At 44.1% G+C, this 19,187-nt stretch overlaps 1 protein-coding gene across 7 annotated transcripts in view; it reads left to right on the forward strand.

Moving 5' to 3' along the window:
* Positions 1–18,702, forward strand: part of EIF4E2 (eukaryotic translation initiation factor 4E family member 2) — a 31,016-nt gene extending 12,314 nt beyond the window's left edge. The window contains exons 4-10 of one of the 7 annotated variants that reach the window (XR_013363380.1): positions 1,114–1,218; positions 2,624–2,776; positions 2,874–3,010; positions 9,706–9,783; positions 16,001–16,251; positions 17,971–18,073; positions 18,444–18,702. Coding sequence is in view for 4 of the 7 variants with exons in the window: in XM_077869245.1 (XP_077725371.1) it covers positions 1,114–1,218; positions 2,624–2,776; positions 2,874–3,010; positions 4,745–4,817 (468 nt within the window). In the remaining 3 variants the exon portion in view is untranslated. Of the gene's footprint in view, positions 1–1,113; positions 1,219–2,623; positions 2,777–2,873; positions 3,011–4,744; positions 5,011–9,705; positions 9,784–11,746; positions 12,031–16,000 lie in introns of those variants that run through there. The other 6 variants (XR_013363378.1, XR_013363379.1, XM_077869247.1 and 3 more) reach the window with 6 other exon arrangements.
* Positions 18,703–19,187: the final 485 nt, after the last annotated feature.

Below are 19,187 nucleotides of genomic sequence, written 5' to 3' on the forward strand. Positions count from 1 at the left end.
TTACCATATTGTATTTTTTAAAAAGTGATTTGGTTCTCAGAAGATACATTCAGACTAAGGTTATGTGGCACTTTAATATACCTCAAAAATAAAAGGATTCCACTGTGTTGGGACACTTGGCTGGCTGTTGGTAGAGTGTGAAATTCTTTTTTTTCTTTCCTTTTTTAAGGATTTTTTTTTTTTTTTTATTCATGAGAGCCACACAGAGACAGAGACATAGGCAGAGGGAGAAGCAGGCTTCATGTAGGGAACCCAATGTGGGACTCGATTCTGGGACTCCAGGCTCACGCCCTCAGCCAGGGGCAGGCGCTAAACCCTTGAGCCACCCAGGCGTCCCTAGAGTGGGAAACTCTTAATCTCACGGTCATGAGTTCAAGCCCCACATTGGGCATAGAGCCTACTAAAATAAAATAACGTAACATAAAATAAAAGGATTCCACTGTGTAAAACAAGGTCCTCTTAGCATGCAGTGATTATCCTGGAGCTTCTATAACTAGGACTCCAGGCTGAGGCTGTCATTTTTCACCTAAAGAGTTCATTCTTGGGGTGCCTGGGTGGCTTAGCAGTTGGGCGGCTGCCTTCGGCTCAGGTCGTGATTCCAGGATCTGGGATCAAAGCCCGCATCCGGCTTCTGTGAAGAGTCTGCTTCACCCTCTGCCTATGCTCTGCCTCTCTCTCTCTGTGTATCTCATGATTAAATAAATAAATCTTAAAATAAAAAAAACAGGGCAGCCCGGGTGGTGCAGCGGTTTAGTGCCGCCTGCAGCTCAGGGTGTGATCCTGGAGACCCAGGATCGAGTCCCACATCAGGCTCCTTGCATGGAGCCTGTTTCTCCCTCTGCCTGTGTCTCTGCCTCTCTCTCTCTCTCTCTCTCTCTGTGTCTCTCATGAATAAATAAATAAAATCTTTTAAAAATAAAAAAATAAACAATCCTCATTCTTGTATCAACAAACAACGTGCCTGCCTTCCCACATACTTCCCCAAATGAAAATTTATCTTCAAAAAAATAGAGTGTGTAGCAGAGTGTCTTCCATGTTTGTATTCTCTTAAATGTCATATTCAAAGAAAAAGAAAAGACACATCTTTTGTACTCTGGGGTCTTCTCTCTACAGGTGGAGCAGTTCTGGAGGTTTTATAGCCACATGGTACGTCCTGGGGACCTGACAGGCCACAGTGACTTCCATCTCTTCAAAGAAGGAATTAAGCCCATGTGGGAGGTAAGCATGGAGGATCTCAGATCACTTTTCTGATTGTTTGGGGTTTTTTCTCCCTAATAAGAGTAAAAGTATTTGAAATCTTGCCTCAAAGCTACATCACTATTTGGTATATCCTTAGAGCCAGGGCCTTGGAGAAGGTACTGATGTCATTGCATGTCTGTGTCGGTGGTTTACAGAAATTGTTTATATCACTAAAATGGTATTATAACAACATTAAAGGACTTTTTTTTTTTAATTACCCCATTCCCATCAAACTGGTTGTACATGTATGTGATATAGTACTGTAGTGTACATGTGATAGAAGCTGGTAAAAAGTAAGCTTGCTTATAGGCAGTAGTTAAAGACCCAGAGCTGAGCTCTGTGATCTCTTTGCTGTAATCCATCTTCTATTCTGATGCCAGCCTTTTTTATTTTATTTTATATTTTTATTTTTTTTTATTTTTAAAGATTTTATTTATTTATTCATGAGAGACACAGATAAAGAGAGTGAGTCAGAGACACAGACAGAGGAGAAGCAGGCTCCATGCAGGAAGCCCAATGCGGGACTTGATCCCGGGACTCCAGATTCACGCCCTGAGCCGAAGGCAGGCACCAAATCGCTGAGCACCCAGGGATCCCAGCGTTTTTTTTTTTTTTAGAAGACAAATGTGAACACACGTGCACACCTAACTACAGGCCCTTTGCAGCTCTGCATTGCTCACGTGCTCTTGCACTCACTTGCCCTCCAGGCCTCATCTCCCAGCATGCCTCAGCCTTCCCTTCAGTGTGCTAGTCTTCTTCTTTGCCTGTCTCCCTGACACACGAACCACTTTGTACACAGACATGATTTTTTTGATGCCTGCAGAGCCCTTCACCTGCTTTACTTGCCTAACTGGGCATCCCTCAAGACCCAGCTTAAAATGTTTCCTCCTGAGTGTTTCTATCTTGTTTTTCTTTAACGTAGTGTATCTCTGGTACAGCAACACTTTTCCAACTGTACTGCTCTGATTTATCCACTAGATTGGGTCTGGTAGAGACTGTGGCTTTATGTCCGTGTACTTGAGATATCGTGACACTTGGGAAACTTTTAGTGAATGAAGCGAGGAATAATCTGTGTTTGAAATCTGACATCGCTTCATTTTGATTCCTGAAATAGTTCCAAAGAGAGAGAATTGTTTTTAAAGGGTCAGTTTAGCCATTCGTTGTAATGGCTTGTACCAAGGATTCCCACCTTGTTTTTCTTTTTTTCCCATTTCTTGTCTCCCTTGTCCTACCATCATTTTTCCTATAAAGTTGAATAACTGGAAGGTGACAAGACTTTAGTGTTCAAGGGATACATGGGCTTTTATCCTGCCGGCTTTTATCATGTAAAAGTAAAAGACCTGTGAAAGCACATTTTAACTTTAATGGTTTCTTTCTTGTACAGGATGATGCAAATAAAAATGGTGGCAAGTGGATTATTCGACTGCGGAAGGGCTTGGCATCCCGTTGCTGGGAGAATCTCATCCTGGCCATGTTGGGGGAACAGTTCATGGTTGGGGAGGAGATCTGTGGGGCTGTGGTCTCTGTCCGGTTTCAGGTAAGCCACTCCATGGGCAGGTCTGGTTTCCTGTATTGCCTTTGCTCTCCTCACTTCCTCTGGTTTGCTTTGACGATTCCTTCTGTTCCTCCTATAGGAGGACATTATTTCAATATGGAATAAGACTGCCAGTGACCAAGCAACCACAGCCCGCATCCGGGATACCCTTCGGCGAGTGCTTAACCTACCTCCCAACACCATTATGGAGTACAAAACCCACACCGACAGCATCAAGTATGTGTTGGGGGTGCTCGGGGGGCATGTCCCTAAGCTTAGCCGAAATAGGTCCTTAGTTGGGCCCAGAGGGATATGTGGTTGTACAGGAGCCTGACTTACAGAGAAGGGACAGACCAATCTTCCCCTCTAGTGCTTCTGGCCACTTGTAGCAGTTGTTTGCTGGTGAGGCTCCCTGCCCACCTACACTTGGGGCACTTTGTATCAGAGAGAGCCCTTCTGCAGAATTCTGCAGAATCCCAGTTGTACTGCCTGGGCTTGCTTCATTTACACAGGCTGTCTTGTCTTTCATTCACTAACCACTATCTTAAAATGAAAGACAAAGCGCTCTTCTTTTTCTTGCTGTTTTTAAGGATAATTTCACTGAATAGTCCAGTCCTCCTCCCTGTCTGCCCCTCACCCCACTTTTGCATGTCTTTTTAACTTGTTAGTGTCAGTCTGCTTTCTTTGTCCTGGGAAATCGACTTCTTATCGGAAATGATGACTCTACTTCCTTGTGTGTAGAACTGAAATTGTAGAGGAGGCAGAATAGTGCGTTTGTGAGAGTAGAATCTAAGGGGGAAGTAAGCTTTGCGATCTACCTAGAACTCGGGGTACCTAGAATTGGATGTCCACAAATTGGAATCATAGGTTAGGGTTGCTCCTTCAGTGACCAAAGTCATAAGTAAATTCAGGTTATTTTGAAGAAGTTGTGGGGAGTGGCTGTCAGGTTTTCTCAAAACTAGAGGGAGAGCTAGCCAACTAGGAGTCAGGACTTTGAGGTTTAACTCTCTCCTTTGACTCCAGTATCAATATGTGCCTTTGGCAAGTCTCTGCCACTCTGTTTCAGTCTCCCCATCTGTAAAATGGAGGATAATAATACTTTATCTAACAGGGTTGTTGTGAGGCTGATTTAATCTTTGTAATTGAACGTCCTCAGGTGGAGAATGCTATTGCAGGGCCAAGTATTATTATTGCTGTCATCGTCATCATTAGTAATAATATCATCATCATGTTATTCTTATTAAAGACCAGTAATGAGCCCAGCGATGGTGTTCAGCAGGCAAACTATTTGGGAATCTTTTTCCCATGCATTTACAGATAACGTTGTGGGTGGAATTGGCTTAAACTAGCCAAGTGCCAGTTTTTTACTGGGAACACTGCCACAAGCATTGGTCCGCAATCACATAGCTGGCTGTGACTTCTCCGTAAACACCAACAGTTACTAGCCAGCCATGGCCCCGGTTGCTTGCCTTAGCACTCCTGAGTTAGCATTGTTTTTCTCTAGGCAGATTTCCCCCATTCTTCATTCTGGAAGAGAATAGTTTCTGCCCTCCAGCCAGTCATGGTCCAGGTTGGAAAGGTCTACACCTACTTTTTCTAGGACTCTTATGGTCAAGGTTCCCAAATGCCCCCCACCACTTCCCCAATCCCCACAAAAGCAAGCTTTTACCTGGATAGGAAAGGGAAAGAGGTATTTTTCAACTCTCCCCTCCACTGTTCTCCCTCTCTAATACCCTGAGGCAATTCTTCCTGACTTTTGTAGAAAATGTGAACAAGTTCTTACAGAGTCTAGGAGAGCCTGTGGGCTTTTTGCCTTAGTCTGCTGCTCGCTGCTTTATCAAGAGATCTGCCTAGCACTCCAGCCCTACAGCCACAGGGACCAGAAACCCTCCTTGAGTCCCAGATGCTACTTTCCCTCGCGTCTCCCTCTCTTTCCTCTCCCAATGTGCCCACCTTTTGCACTTCCACTAGAATGCCAGGCAGGCTGGGCCCCCAAAGGCTCCTTTTTCAAAACCTCTGGAAGCCGCGGTTGAATGTGCCATGACCCTCTCCCTCTCTGGATGGCACCATCATTGAAGCTGGCATCATCGGAGTCTCTTGTTCTGTTGGCGTGCTACCTGGAAGATCCTTCTGTCCTGGACAAGAGGAATTGGAAGAGCATTTTATGTTTTAAGAACAGGCTGATATACAGCAGCTACAACAACAGCTGAGATCACTTAATAAATGGTGCTAAACTAGCTTGTCTCATGCTCTCGCTCTTTATGGTGCATCAAAGAAGTGGCCTTTCAGACTGACTGTCACCATATTAAGGAATGGCACAGACTTCTCCATGGAGGGCCATCTGGGGAATGCAGCCTCATTTCCATAAGCCCATTGTAGTGTCACATGATATTTTTTCCAGTTCTGCTGAGGTCTGACATAATGAGGTGATATCTCGCTCTCAAAATGAGACCCCATTTTCTGGTACTTGAATTGTAGTTCCCATCTGGTCACACTGATGACCAGAACAGAATGATTTCTGATTAGAATTCAGCTTGAAAGTCTGTTACAGTTGAAAAGGGGGATCCTTGGCCTTTGCTTTGCTGACTTTGTTTGCCTTCACTTCAAAGAACTCTCTTGCTTGGAGGTAAAGCCCTGCTTCCTTCTGTGTGTGGCTGTGTGTATGTAGTTTCCTCGCTTTGTGTTAACAGGGTTTTCTCACTGTGCCAGAGCTGCCCAAGCTATGAGCTCTTTGCCAGCCTTCTCCCTTCTGTTTTCCATTTAGAGCCAAATCCTCTTCCTCTTTGAGCTAGTCCTGCTTGCAAGGTTTCAGGGTTCTAGCCCTTCCCTTTCTCCCAGTTCCCCAGGGTTATTGTGCATTAGGATCTGGGGTGGGGAAATGTCTTCATCCTGTCTGAGTTTGCTCCTTAGGATATCTGACTGTAGCACATACCAGCCCCTCATATGCTTTGTAACTTGGCTTGTACGTGCTGCAGCGTGCCCTTTAGGCAACCTGCAGGTGGAATTTCAACAGGCCTCATGTTACTTTAAGTTTTCATATGAGCTACTCCCCAAACCAAAAATAAACAATTTTTGCAGAACTTTAGGTCTGGTTACCTAATAGCATCTTGAAGGTGGCTCTGGGTGTAATGTGGAGTTTTCCAAAGTGGCTATTCCATTTTGGTAGCAACACCCTGCGCTTACACCGTCTGCACGTGGCCCAGGATCTCACAGAACACACAATGGGACTAGCGTTCAACATTCTGGAGGTGTTTGTGTCATTGTTCCTCTGTTTATTGCATATCCAAAACTGGTTGGGATACCTAGAAAATGGGAGATTTTTTGGCAAATGGAAATGGCTGTTCTCTATATTTTCAGCATTTGTCAAAAAATTACCTTCTATGGGTGGCCTTCTCCCTTTTCCCTTCCAATATTATGTTACATGTATTGACCTTAATTTCAGCTATATAACTGGTCCAAGAGATAAGCTTGATGCCTCCATCCGGAGTAAGAGTTGATCAGAAAGCACCAAACCCACCCAGAGGCCCCTGTGATCTTTGCCAAATGTGAACAGACATCAGAGCTGTTCTGCTTTGTTCTAGTCCTTGTGGGTCTCCCACAGGTGTGGCTTTGGTTGAGCCAAGAAGCAGCAACTCCGAGGACTTGAGGATTCAGGGGAAGTAGAGGAAGGAGGATCTGACATTTGTTCTCCTGCAAGTTCTCTGGAGAGTAGGGCTGCTGGAAATAGTGAGGGGCATTTTACTAGGAGTGGCTTAGATTTCAGTCCCGTTTCTTCACCTTGCTGTTTCAGCCCAGTTTTTAATGTCCTTTTTCAACTATTTGGTTTTTCCAGCCTTTCCCTAATCACACTGTGCTTGCGGCCTCTTCCTGCTGCACTGCTAGGTGAGCTGAGGCCAGCGCTGCTGCATACCACATGTGGTGAGCTGCTTTACTGCAGAGGGGATTCCTGCTTGCTGCCTCCTATCCTTGTTTCTTGCCGATAGTTCCACCCCTAAAGGGTGAGCAGGTCCCATTGAGAAATGGGAAACCTGTTAAATTGATTGTTAGCTCAGGCGCATGGCTCCTTTTAATGAGACCAATCATAGTTGAGGTTTCATAGGTTTGGGTCCTTGCAAACATCAAGTAACTAACTGTATCCTCTTTTGAGGAGAAATCTCATAATGCAGCCAGACTTGCAACCACCAGGGGACCACCAGGATAAAACTTGGCACAGAGCCACATAAAGCAGCAATATCTTTTGTGAGGTAATTCCTCTTTGGAATAGTATCATTGAGTTCCTTTGTGCGTCTGGCCTGGAATGGAAAAGGGGAAGACAGGGCCAGCTTCACTCAGTGGGCCACAGTATTGGGGAGTCTGACCAGACCCCTCTGCAGAGGAAGTTGAGGGTAGGTGACTTCTCTTTATTACTTTATTCTAGAGGAGAGATGGGTCAAACATGGGGACTTTGCTTTACCACTTTTAGATTTCATTGTATTTAAACGTTGAACTTTGTAGGCAAGAACCAACCATCATTCTCCTGTTTTGGCTAAATCAGAATCATAGCCTGGTGGCACTGAGTCACAACCAGCTTAATTGCTGGCCTGGCTTTGCGTTTATGAAATGTTCCCCCCATACTGACGTTCGAAGCAAAGAAAGCCCAGAGTAGCAGGAAGCTGCACTCATTCTTGAGTATCAAGGGCCAGCTGAACCCAAGGCTGTGAACCCAGCTTTAGGCAGGGTGAAGGCAAGTTCAGTTACACAGAAATGAGATCTCTGCTGTCTGAATTTGTTTTCTGGTAAGTGAGACCAGAGTGGTCTCTAAAGGACTCTTAGTCATTCTGTCATTTGATTCTGTTGAGAATTCCCTATAGGCTCTGTTTTCTTTTTTGTTTGTTTGTTTTTTTTAAGAAACTCCATTCATATGACACTTCTAACATTTAACTTGTTCTTTCTTTACCTTTAAAAGAACCAACTTTTAATATTGCATAAAATGCCTGGGATACCAGATGGAGAATAGCTAGGATGTTCAAATCCAGCTTTAGGTAGTTAACTTGCCTCTTAGCCAAGCATTGGCCTACAAGAGTAAGAGTGATTGTTCCAGTGACTGTGACCAACTGTTTGATTTCCACTGAATCCATGTGAGGAAATTTCTGTACCCAGATTCTTCATGTTGAGGTTTAGCATCTGAAGAAGATTCTTCTGAAGAAAATGGGAGGGCAGTTTCATACTGGAATGGATTAGAGGGGGAACTCTGAAATCTATATTTCTGCAGGTTCTTAACACACAGAAAACTGCTGTTTGGACTAGAGTAGGCCTTTCTGGAAACAAGGATAAATGAGATGAAGCTTCAACACAGCCATGTAATTTCTTGTTGGCACCTAAGGTGCTTAAAATAGAATTGAAATCTATTAGAAGGAGAGAGGGGTTTCCTAGGCCACTGCCCAAGCATCGGACTTGCTTTACCCTTACCTTTGGAATGGAGAATGAAATAGCCTTCTGATGTCACTCATGGACTCAGGAAGTTCACCGCTTCACCGCCTCTCCGCCTCTCCAGAAAGGGCTGTGGAACAGATACCTTGCTGTGGACATTGAGTTTGTGAATTGACAAAGACTGGCACGGTTGTTTGGCGGTCTTACATTTTTCTTCAATTAGCATGTATGAGTAGCTTTGGTAATATTCTCTGAAGAAACCATCAACCACAGATCTATATCTCTTATTCTAAGAGGTAGATCGTTAACTTTTAATTGCTACTGCTGTTCAAAAGAGGGAAAAACAAAACTGGCATATATATTACCTGGAAAAAGGAATCTGTCATACCAGGTCTCTGTATTTAATCCTTCCCTGTTTAAAAAAAAAAAAAAAGAAAAGTTACCCGTTGAAGGCCTGGTAATGAAGTATATTCATACTAATAATATTAAACCTGTAGTGAGTGACATAATATGTTGTCACCCTGGGTATTGTCATCCCTTTAAACAGAGACTGGAATAATTGCCGATAAGGAATTTTCTGTTTATAAGCACCAGATTGTCCATTTTATATATATACTTCCCGGAGAACATACCAAGCACTTTGTCCTAATGGGGCTGAAAAGTAGCTAGGGCACAAAGATAGGACTTCAACTTCTCTGAGTCAACTCAAGGTGGTTCAGGGCTTCAGGATGTATGGGAGATCTGGTTTCCTCCTGTGTTTTGGCCAGCAGTCCCCAAAGACTTGTCCTTCATGGAACAGCACCAGAAAGACTACGTACCTCTCAGTCATTTTCTTATCCCTTCCTAACCCCAATTACTAAATCGAGTTAGTTGGCATGAAAGTTATAAGGAGCATTGATCCCTAGATATGTTAAACTGCTGTGACCTATATAGTTAAGTTACATGGGTATTTCCAGAAATAGATGGGACCTGATACAGATTTGGAGTGTGAGTTGAGAAGGGTCAGAAGGTGGGAAATGTGAAAGCAGAGAAGGCACTATAGTTGCCTCATTGCGTCTTCAGACATCATAGTGCTATTGGGTACCTGCCTTTACTCACAGGGTGAAGCCTAATGAAAAAAAATTGTTTCTTCCACCTGTCCTCATGCCCCCAAGGCAGAAAGTGCCTCTTTCCTTTGCCCCAGTGATTAGAGGTGTCTCCAGGGATGGGTGAGCTTAGCTCTGACCTCCATGGCCTCCCCAGTAGACTTGAAGCATAGGCAGAAGGATTGGCAAATCCTTGAGGGAATAGTGAGGGGGTGAGCTGGGAGCAGTGCCAACTGCCCCGGAGAGGAACTGGCTACCACTGCTAATGTGAGTGGAAAGTCTAGGTGGGAAGCCTTACCACTGTGCTTCCAGGTACTGTTGGGCTCCATTCGACCTTGAGGTATCTGAAGTGGGGTGTGGGGTTATCGTGTCTGTGCTCTTTGTTTAAAAGCTGTTGATCTGAATGTGCTATTGTGTTTTTTGTCTCTGGTTTGCCAGGGCCTGGGAGGAGTTTCATGGCCTGGTGAACAGCAGCGGCCGCTGATCGGACGCTCCCCTCTGTCTCTCACACTCAGGGTAGGGCCTTATCTATCTTCTCTGTAACCTTGTGACATACCTCTCAGCCATAGGGCCCCTCTTCCCAAGGACATGCCCTCTCCCCATTTACTGCCAGCCTTGCCTCTCCCAACATAGAGCTTACTCCAGCCTGTCCTCTTTGACTGATTATCACAGTCTCAGAGAAAAGCACTGAGTCTAAAACCACTGAATCATCCTTGCTGGGTCACCTGTCTCCTGGTGAACCTCTGGGAAGATTGCTTAACTTACTATACCCTGTTTTCTCACTTGGGAAAGTGAGGCTCCCCAGACTAAAATGTCTCAGATCTCTTCTGATGCTATTTCATGATTTTAAATGTGCCACAGATCCTTTGTCTTTTACCCAGATGTGGCCATTGTTAAGCCATCTGGCAGTGTCCTGGGACTAACAGGGCAGTTCCATAGGTTCCGGTGTGGGTTAGGTGAGAGGTATGGCTCTTGTTTGCTGGTGGTGTTTGTTGGTTGTGAGCAAAATGATAAAACCTGAGGGTTTCACAATGAGAGTGAGCTGGGGTAGCTGCAGGATGTGCTGTCACTAGACCATCACATGCTTACTGGCAGGGAGAGGCCCTGGGAAATTGAAGGCGGGGTCCACTGATACATTCACTTTAAGAACATATGTATTTTAATTAAGAGAGTGCCAAGTCCATGTCTGTCTTTTAGCAGAGGGAACTGGGTAACTGGGTCAGTTTATCCCGGACGAGAGGAAAGTGTCTGTAGTGTCTGTATATGCCTACCCTGGGAGCATATTCCTGGACGTTACTGCCACCCCCCCCCCCCCCCCCAGCCACCTCCATCCCTGTGAGAGAGAGAATTGCTAAAAGTGGAGCAGAACATGTCAGCTGTAGTAGCCTCTTCAGATCTCCCCCTTCCCAGGAAGGAAGTGAGCATTTTCAAGAGAAGGAGACCTGCATCCCTCAGATGGACAGGAAGAGAGAATGACACTGAGGGACAGAAGCAGGTGGCCCAGTGTCTGAGTACTCTGGAGCCAGGATGATCTGTAGATAAACAGTCCCAGCATTCCTGCACGCATGAATGATGCCACTGATGCCTTTTTTTAGCAGTTTAATTCCTTTCTTATAAATTAAATTTTTTAGATAATATTAGACTTTTTAATTTTTTTTTTTTTTTAATTTATGATAGTCACACACACAGAGAGAGAGAGGCAGAGACACAGGCAGAGGGAGAAGCAGGCTCCATGCACCAGGAGCCCGACATGGGATTCGATCCCGGGTCTCCAGGATTGCGCCCTGGACCAAAGGCAGGCGCCAAACCGCTGCGCCACCCAGGGATCCCAATATTAGACTTTTTAAATTGCAGGTTACTTATAAGGTTTCTCTGTAAAATATAGTCAACAGGATTCTCAGGTGGCTACTAGTATAGACAAGGAGGGGTGAAAAACATGAATGGGCTATAACAGCCCCACTGATTTGCAGGCTGCAAAATAAGATTTCCAGGAGCCTGGTGCTATAATGACTTGTTTTAATAACATTACCATATTATTCTAAGATTTTTTGTTTGTTTGTTTTAATGTCACTAAAATCAGGGTGCTTACAGTAAATGTGATAAGAAAAATTTTAACATAGTTTAGTTGACAGTGTTTGCTTAGAGTACATAAAATGATGGGATCTTTAAAAATCAATAGCATCTTATGTTCCACAAGGAGGGGAAAAGCCTTGAAATGAAATTGAAATAGAATGGGAGGAAATTTAAAAACGATTCCCTCCTCCTTTGCTAACACTGAATCCCTCGGGAAGGATATCTTTGGATTACCTCAAAAACATGTTTTGTATCATCACCGTTTTGTAGTCTCTTTGTTCTTTTTGTTGCCTTTGTATCTTTTTTTATATGGTAGATGAAGAAAGCACTTCATGAGCACTTGATAGTTTAGGTGTTCTCCCCTCTTTCTTTTCTTTTCTTTTCTTTTTTTTTTTTTTTTTTTAAGGTACGCTCCATGCCCTGTGTGGGGCTTGAAGTCACCACCCTGAGATCAAGAGTCTGGTGCTTTATGGATTGAGCCAGTCAGGTGGACCCTAGGTGTTCTTGAAGCACATGGCTTTCATGGCACGTGGAAGTCTGAGAGGAGTATTAGTGTCAAAACAAAAAAAGTCGACTCACTTCATCGTCCTAAAGACCTGAAAAGGACTCCCTATTTCATTTCTATCATCTTAACCCTGGAAGAGGTGCTCTAAGAGGCTGAGTACCTTCCACTCATAGCTCCTCAGTACCTCCCATTCATAGCTCCTCAGCCTCTCCACTTTTTTCCAAGTAGACTGTGATCTGGGGAGAAATAAAAACTATTTAAGTAATTAAAAAAATTTTTTAAAGATTTATTTATTAATTTATTCATGAGAGACACACAGAGACAGAGACCTAGGCAGAGGGAGAAGCAGGATCCCTACGGGGAGCCTGATGTGGGACTCGATCCCAGGACCCCAGGATCACAACTTGAGCCAAAGGCCTACACTCAACCACTGAGCTACCAAGGTGCCCCAACTAATTTTTTTGTAAGTAATTCTTGAACCACAAATACTTCTCAGTTTACCTGATATTTTATGCTGTTACATATAGCTGCTAGTGTTCTAGAACTGTTTCATTTGATCTGCATTACAAATCAGTATTGCCCTTTTAACCATGGCTTCAGTAGAAGTCCCGATTAGCTACTGGGGAGGATTTAGGGTTACTTCTATGCCTGGGCTGACATGCACAGAGCAGTGATCTGTGTTATTTGGGGAATGAAGTTGGCACTCAGTGGGAGATTAGAGGTTGAAACTTGCCTCCATTGAACTAGGAGGGGTTTGTAGTTTTATTTCATATGCAGTGAGGGAGAGAGGAGGAAGCCAGAGCTGGCCTGGGTTGGACAGCTGACAGCCAGAGAATGTTGCTCTGAAGACTGTGTGTACTTAAGCCTATAGGCTGAATTGTGAGCGTACCCTCACATCCCCATCCGGAGGAGAGTCCACCAGGGTTCCTAGTCAGTGGCTCCGCTCCCAGTTTTCCCTGGAGGCCCCAGAACCACTGTGCTGCCCCTGCTAGGCACTAGCGCAGGGACACCTTCCTGCCAGAACAGAGAGGCATTCCTTTGAGGAACCAACCAACCACCTTCTCCTCTGTTGTCCACACTCAGGAGCCAACCTCTACCTCAGCATATTCTTCCCAGAGTTGGAACATGTCCTTTTCTCTAGAAGGACAAGAAAGGCGATTATTTTGAGGCAGAGTAGATTAGAAAGCTGTTTCAGAGTATTTGGGCAGTCGTTTTGCCCAAAATGCCTAGGAACTTGAAGTTGGAAGGCAGTCTAGATGGGACGCTGGTATTTATGAGGCCCCACGACCAGGACAAAGAGTCATGCAGTAGAGAAGGTCTTTCTGATTTCTCTAGCCCTGTAGGTCTTTTAGCTCCTGTGTCCTGGGGGGGTAAAATCTTTGGGAGTAAATGAAGATAGAGTGGAAAAACTGATGTCTGAAAAGCCCCTTTAAATTAATACCCTGGACCCAGTCCCAGCTGCTTATTTTACATAAATTCACAGATGAAGGTGTAAAAATGTTCTTATTTCCTTCTAAAAGATCTGTTGTACCATTGAAAAAACGGAAACACCAGAAAGTCCTTCCCAGTCACCAATGCACCCTCACAGCATTGCTAGGTAGTTAGAGGAGTTAGCTTTTAGGAACTCACTCTGGGTTTTCTAAATTATAGTTTGCTTTTAAAAGAACAGAAGCCCATCTTTTTAAAAAATACTTAAAGTTGCCTGTGATCGCTGCTACTTCCTGTCTTTCTCCTTCCTTTCTCTGTATCCTAATCTCTGGCACTGTAGCCTGGGGTAAGGGACTGACCTGTGGATTAGTTCTCAGCTGGTCTGAGGTGAACACATTCCTCAGAGTGAATTTTGCAGTGAGTTGTTCTCAGCTCACTTTTTTTTTTTTTTTTTTTTTCTTTTAAGCTGGACCAGAGCCACCAGCTGCCAGCAGCCTGTCATTGTCAGGAGCTTGTCACCCATTCTCATTGCTCTTTGTTTTCCTTTATATCAGACTCTGAGAAGCTCAGCTCGATTTTCCTGGCTCCTTACTCTTCTCTCCTTTTCACATTACAAATAAACCTTAGAGTAATTGTGATTCCTTAGATTTTCTGACCATGAAGAGATCTAGGACAATAGAAATATTTAGAATAAATACTAAATATCTGGATGGGAAAGTATTATAGGCTCTTCAGTTTACCTTACCTGCCACAGAGAGAATTTGTGGCCCAACCCCAGCACAGTACAGGGACTCTTCCAAAAGATAAAGGTGACCTGCTTACAGTGATGACTTGTCTGGAAAGCTCTCTCCTCCATCACTGAACAGATGAAAGGGCTAGGGTGAGACACTTGCTTGCCAGCTCTCTTATTCCCAAATAGATCATTCTCCCACAGTCAGAAAATTCTGTGATTCTACTGTCCCACACCCTGCCTTTCTATTTACTCATTTTATTTCTCCCTGCTGATTGACTTTTGTGATCTGGTTGCTCTGTGGAGATAGACGTGGCAACATAAGGGAAGAAATGGAACAGAGCAAACCATTCCTTCCTAATCACTTCGTTGTTATTAGAGGGGTTCTCAGACATGCAGTCTCAGTAGTACATCATCCCCAAGGGGACTCAGAAATCTCACACAGCAGTTACGCCGGCTTTTTTTTTCTGTTTTATAATCAGATACTTTCTTACTCATCCCTTGCTAGCTACTTGTGGCACCTCAGTGGGATCTGTCCTTTTGAAAGTCCTTTTTAAAAGATGATCACCCCATTAAGTTTTTCTTTGTGTTTGGTCTCTACCTCCTTAGGTGGAAATCATCAAAATGCTCAATAGCCATTGATAAATGAGCTCCATGGTCATGACTGTCAGTTATAAAAATACTAGTGGGTGTTGAGATAACCTCAGTTTCTTCCCAGTTCACCTATACCAGCTCTGGTTCCCCTCTTAGTCTACTTGTTTAATAGTCATTCTCTTTGTGTATTGAGGGCTGTTATTTATGGGCCGCCTGCCGCAGAATCTGTTAGCCAGTTGCTAACTGGAAACTGCTATTTGTCTAGACTAAGCATATTCTTTCATATTTATTCTGGACCAATAGCCATACACCCAATAAATTGTAGCAATTTAAAGATGGGTCAGTTAAAGCTAAAGCTTCTAAAATACCCCATTAAAACTAAAGGGAAATAATGACTCAAAAATCAGATTAATAAGAATTTGTTTTAGAATTTCAGGTACTTTAAAGTCAACTTCTGAGCTACAACAGCAGTTGAGGTGTCCTTTAAAGCCCTTTCCAGCCCTGAGATTGTGGGATTCAAATGGCAGTGTGAACTGCTAAGATGCTGTTGAATATCCAGTGTGGAACAGGAAAGGTTTCTGGTGGGTGGCCAAGCCTCTCCACATCCAATAGAAGGCAACTAAGAGGACATGTCTTATTACCATGTATTGCATACATACATGCTTCTCTTTCAAGAATTACAGCTAAGTGTCTGAAGTATGTGGTACTCAGATTTCACCTCGTAGAATATCCTTTTATAAGGAGCTATAAGTTTTCAACCAAGAGGTTTTCAGTTGTTTAGTTGATTTTTTTGAATACATGAAAAAATCACATCATTTGATTTTAAGTATGTGTGTGCATTGTGCGTGTGAGAAAAAAGGCGTTTCCTTCCCACTCTAACTCCATCTGCTCAGTTTCTGCTGTGCCCCCCGCCCCCTCCACTGCCCCATGTAACCGTCATTGTTGGTTTCTTGTAAGATGACCTTATAGACTTTATGCCCATACAAGCAATATTAACTATGACCTTATTCCCCCAACCCCCACTTACACAATAGGTAGTGTACTATATACATAGACCATTCTGTACCTTCTCAGTTTCTCTTGGATAGCTTTCCATATTAGTGGTGAGCTTCCTTGGCTTATTTTTTAAAGCTGCACAAAGTGTCCCATTGAGTAAATGTGCCATAATCATATTTAATTGGTGCCCTTTTGCCAGGTATTAGGGTTTCTAGTGTTTGGTTCTTGGAAGTAGTTGAGTTGAAGTGTTTGAAGGGACTTGGGAGGTGGTTTGCTACTTTGGCATTAGATTAGCTGCTGAGTTCAGATCTCCACCCCTACCTCCTGCCCCTGCCCCATATGTGTGTCATTGCCTATAGAAGATCTGTGTATTGAATGCTCTGTTCTCTCCCATTTTTTTCTTTCAGGGACAATTCAAGCTTTCGAAATACAAAAATCACATTGTGAAAGTACACAAGCTGGCAATAATCCTTTTCTGTATATGTGTGTTTGTCCGAAATGGATGGGAGGTCTCCAGCTGGTCCTTCCATCTGCTCACTGAAGGGACGTCCCTGAGCCGTGCGCTCCCCTTTTGCACTCATTCCTGGAGGACGGATTCCGCTAGACACCCTCCAGCATCGCTGACTTTATAAAGCGGAAAAACAGAAAACGTGACTTTGTAATAGACAAACTTTTTTTTTTAATGGGGTTTTGTCGGGGGGGAGTTCAGCCTTTCGTTTTGCTGTGTGCTGTCAGATGCCTGTCGGGCGTTCTGTTGTGCTCTTCTCTGCTGTATGGAGGGCATCGTGACCACGTGTACAAGCCAGAGCTGTCGACTGAGAGTTATCAGTATTATGAATGTCTGTGCATCCAGGAAAAGCTTTCTGTTGGAGAGTCCCGGAATAGCTATAAATGCTCTCTTCTAGCTCTGCCATTAAACTATTGGGACATTTTGTTTATTTCTCTTCCCCCAAGCCCACCATTTTCTGAAAATGTGTTACTGATTTTGTATAGTCTCCTGCCTTATGCCCTCCAGTCCTCCCTCCTGTGGGACTCTTTCTTCTTAGGCACTGCTGCACTTAGAATTTTAATCCAGTGGGCCACACTGGTTTCACTGAGGCGGCTTAGAAGGTATGCCTTGGTAAATGAAACTGGAGCAGAATCCAGTGTGATTAGGAGCTAGGTTATAATAGCGGTTCCAAGTGCAGGATTTGGAGCTGAGGGCATTGTCTGCAACCAGATGAGCAGGGCCTGTGTGTACAGCCTGTTTCTGTGGGTTCTTGCATGACCCTCATTGAGGAAAGGAAGCAAAAGCTTGTTGTCACCCGGTATTAACACTTAATGTGGTAAATTCTAAGATCCTGAAATGGGCATCTGAAGAAAAGGTGACCGTGATTGGTGGCTTTCTTTGCATGGCTGTGCCTGTCTGCAGTGGCTGAGGAAACCAGCTTTTGGTCCTCATCAACTGGTAGACACACTCGTGAATGTGTGCTGACCCATAATACCTGGACGGAAACCTCATAGGCCACTGCAAGCACGCTTTCAAAATGACCAGTCATGCATCAGAGAAGCTGGGTGACCTGACTCCAGAGGGACTGAAGTCAGAGAAGTCAAAAGAGCACCTAGGGTTGAGAGAAGTACTAAGTACGAGTCCTACAGCAACCTCCAAGGAGCACTGTCTTACTTGGCTCTTGTGAGCAAAGATCGCAGTACCTTAAATTAAGGTCTCTCCTAAAACCTATCCTCGAAGGCCAGGGCCGTAGCTGCCTGGTCTCAGAGAAGTCATATGAGAGTAACAGGCATTTCCTTACTGTATTGATATTACTCTCTTCCTATTTTCCAACTCCTGAACACCTTTTAATTACCACTGTCTTGGGATGCTTTTTCCCAAAAGAACGGGAGTACAGGAGCCAAAAGGGAGGTGCTTCCATTACAGGTGACGTTAGATCGCTTCAGAAGATCTAGCAGTGATTTAAACTCCACGAGTATGAAGAATGAATTGTAGTGCCCAGACCACTGTGAAGGGCTCAGGCAAATACAGGAGCAACATTGGCTAAAATGGGGAGCAAAGGTGCCTCCTGAGTATTTGTCTAGACCCCAGGAAGGGCTTTACTTTTGCCTACACTCAAGATTTGCCGTGAGAATTCCAAAGAGCAGACGTTTGGATTTGCCCTCCGTGGGGCACCTACCTGACTGTTGTGTGTGCGAGTGGGTGCGTATGTGTATGATGCGTTCAGGAGGGAGGGCTCAGCCAGGCTGAGTGCTTAGGTGTATCGTTCACATTCATATATTTGCGCTTTTCTTTTTCTTTTTTTTTTTTTTTTGGTCTCATTCAGATTTTCAAATCTCTTGTGTTTTCTAGAGCTGCTCATGTGTCCCTTCCTCCTTGTCATTGCAGTATTTGAAAGTTATCTTTTCCCATCAAAAGATGCTGATCCTGTGCTGGTTAGAACAAGAGTGATTTACCCCCAGAGCTCACCCAGCAGTTTATAGAGTGGGAGGTGAGGAATCAATTTAGCCAAACCACCCATTTTCCAAACTAGCTTGAGGGGTCCTCTCATGTTTTTTTTTTTTTTTTTTTTTTTTGACCCCGTGGGCCTCTGCTACACTGCCATATGGCACAGCAGTGGCAATGGTATCAATCTACTCTGGGGGCAAAGTGGGGCAAGGTACACGGCAGGCTGACCTCTCTGACGTAGGTTGGTGCCAGGAGACGGGGTGTCCCCTTCCACACTTTGCACAGGCGGGCTGTTTCCCCATGACCATTCTGCTGGGTTTTCCATTTGAAATTGGCCCCTCCTCCCCTCCAGTGCTCTTCTCATTTGATCCTGCTATTCATGTGTGTGGGTTTTTTTCCTGTGACATTGGCAGTGGCAATAAATTTCCACCTCAAGAGAAGCTTGTGGTCCACGGTGCTCCAAGAATGAACTTACAAGAATTTGTCAGCAGAGGAGCAGAGGCTGTGACAAAGTGATTTGGTGTTGCACTTTCAGAGCAATTGTCTACTGCAGTAATAAATGGAAAATATCCGCAAGAACCAAATTGTGGACTCTTTAATACAGGAAAGTGGGGATACTGGTAATTGTGGCCGCTCCATCAGTGTCATTGACATAAATGTGTTGTAAAAATATTTTCCAATTGGTGTTAATCATTGCCAAAACTCCCATTTAAATTCTTTTTGGTATAAAGTTTTAATATCAAAATACAGTTCATTTTCATTCCCAACATGGGGTGAGGACCATTGGAATGGAAGGAAATTTGAAGGATTAGAATTTGAAGAAGTCCCCAAATGCCCATGTGAAATACCAAGGGAAAGAGAAACATCACAGGGCCTCAGTTGATAAAGGATTTAAAACAATGCAGACTTGACGCTCCATTTCAATAGAAATGGACAGAAACTTCCTGTGTCTGTCAAGTCATGGTCCAGAGAGACGAGAGAACACATGAAAGTCATTTGAACAATGGGATAGGATTTTTGGCATAGTAAGTAAAAAGGCAAAAGGAAAGGAAGAATCAAGGAGGCAGCAGCTCCAGGAAGAGCTGCCTCGGGATGGAAGCCATTCCCCCGGTGCTGGTTGCGTCTGCAGAGATGGTGGATTTGGTGGGCTTGGCGGG

The sequence above is a fragment of the Canis aureus genome, chromosome 24 (genome assembly GCF_053574225.1).
Source record: "Canis aureus isolate CA01 chromosome 24, VMU_Caureus_v.1.0, whole genome shotgun sequence".
Lineage (NCBI taxonomy): Eukaryota > Metazoa > Chordata > Mammalia > Carnivora > Canidae > Canis > Canis aureus.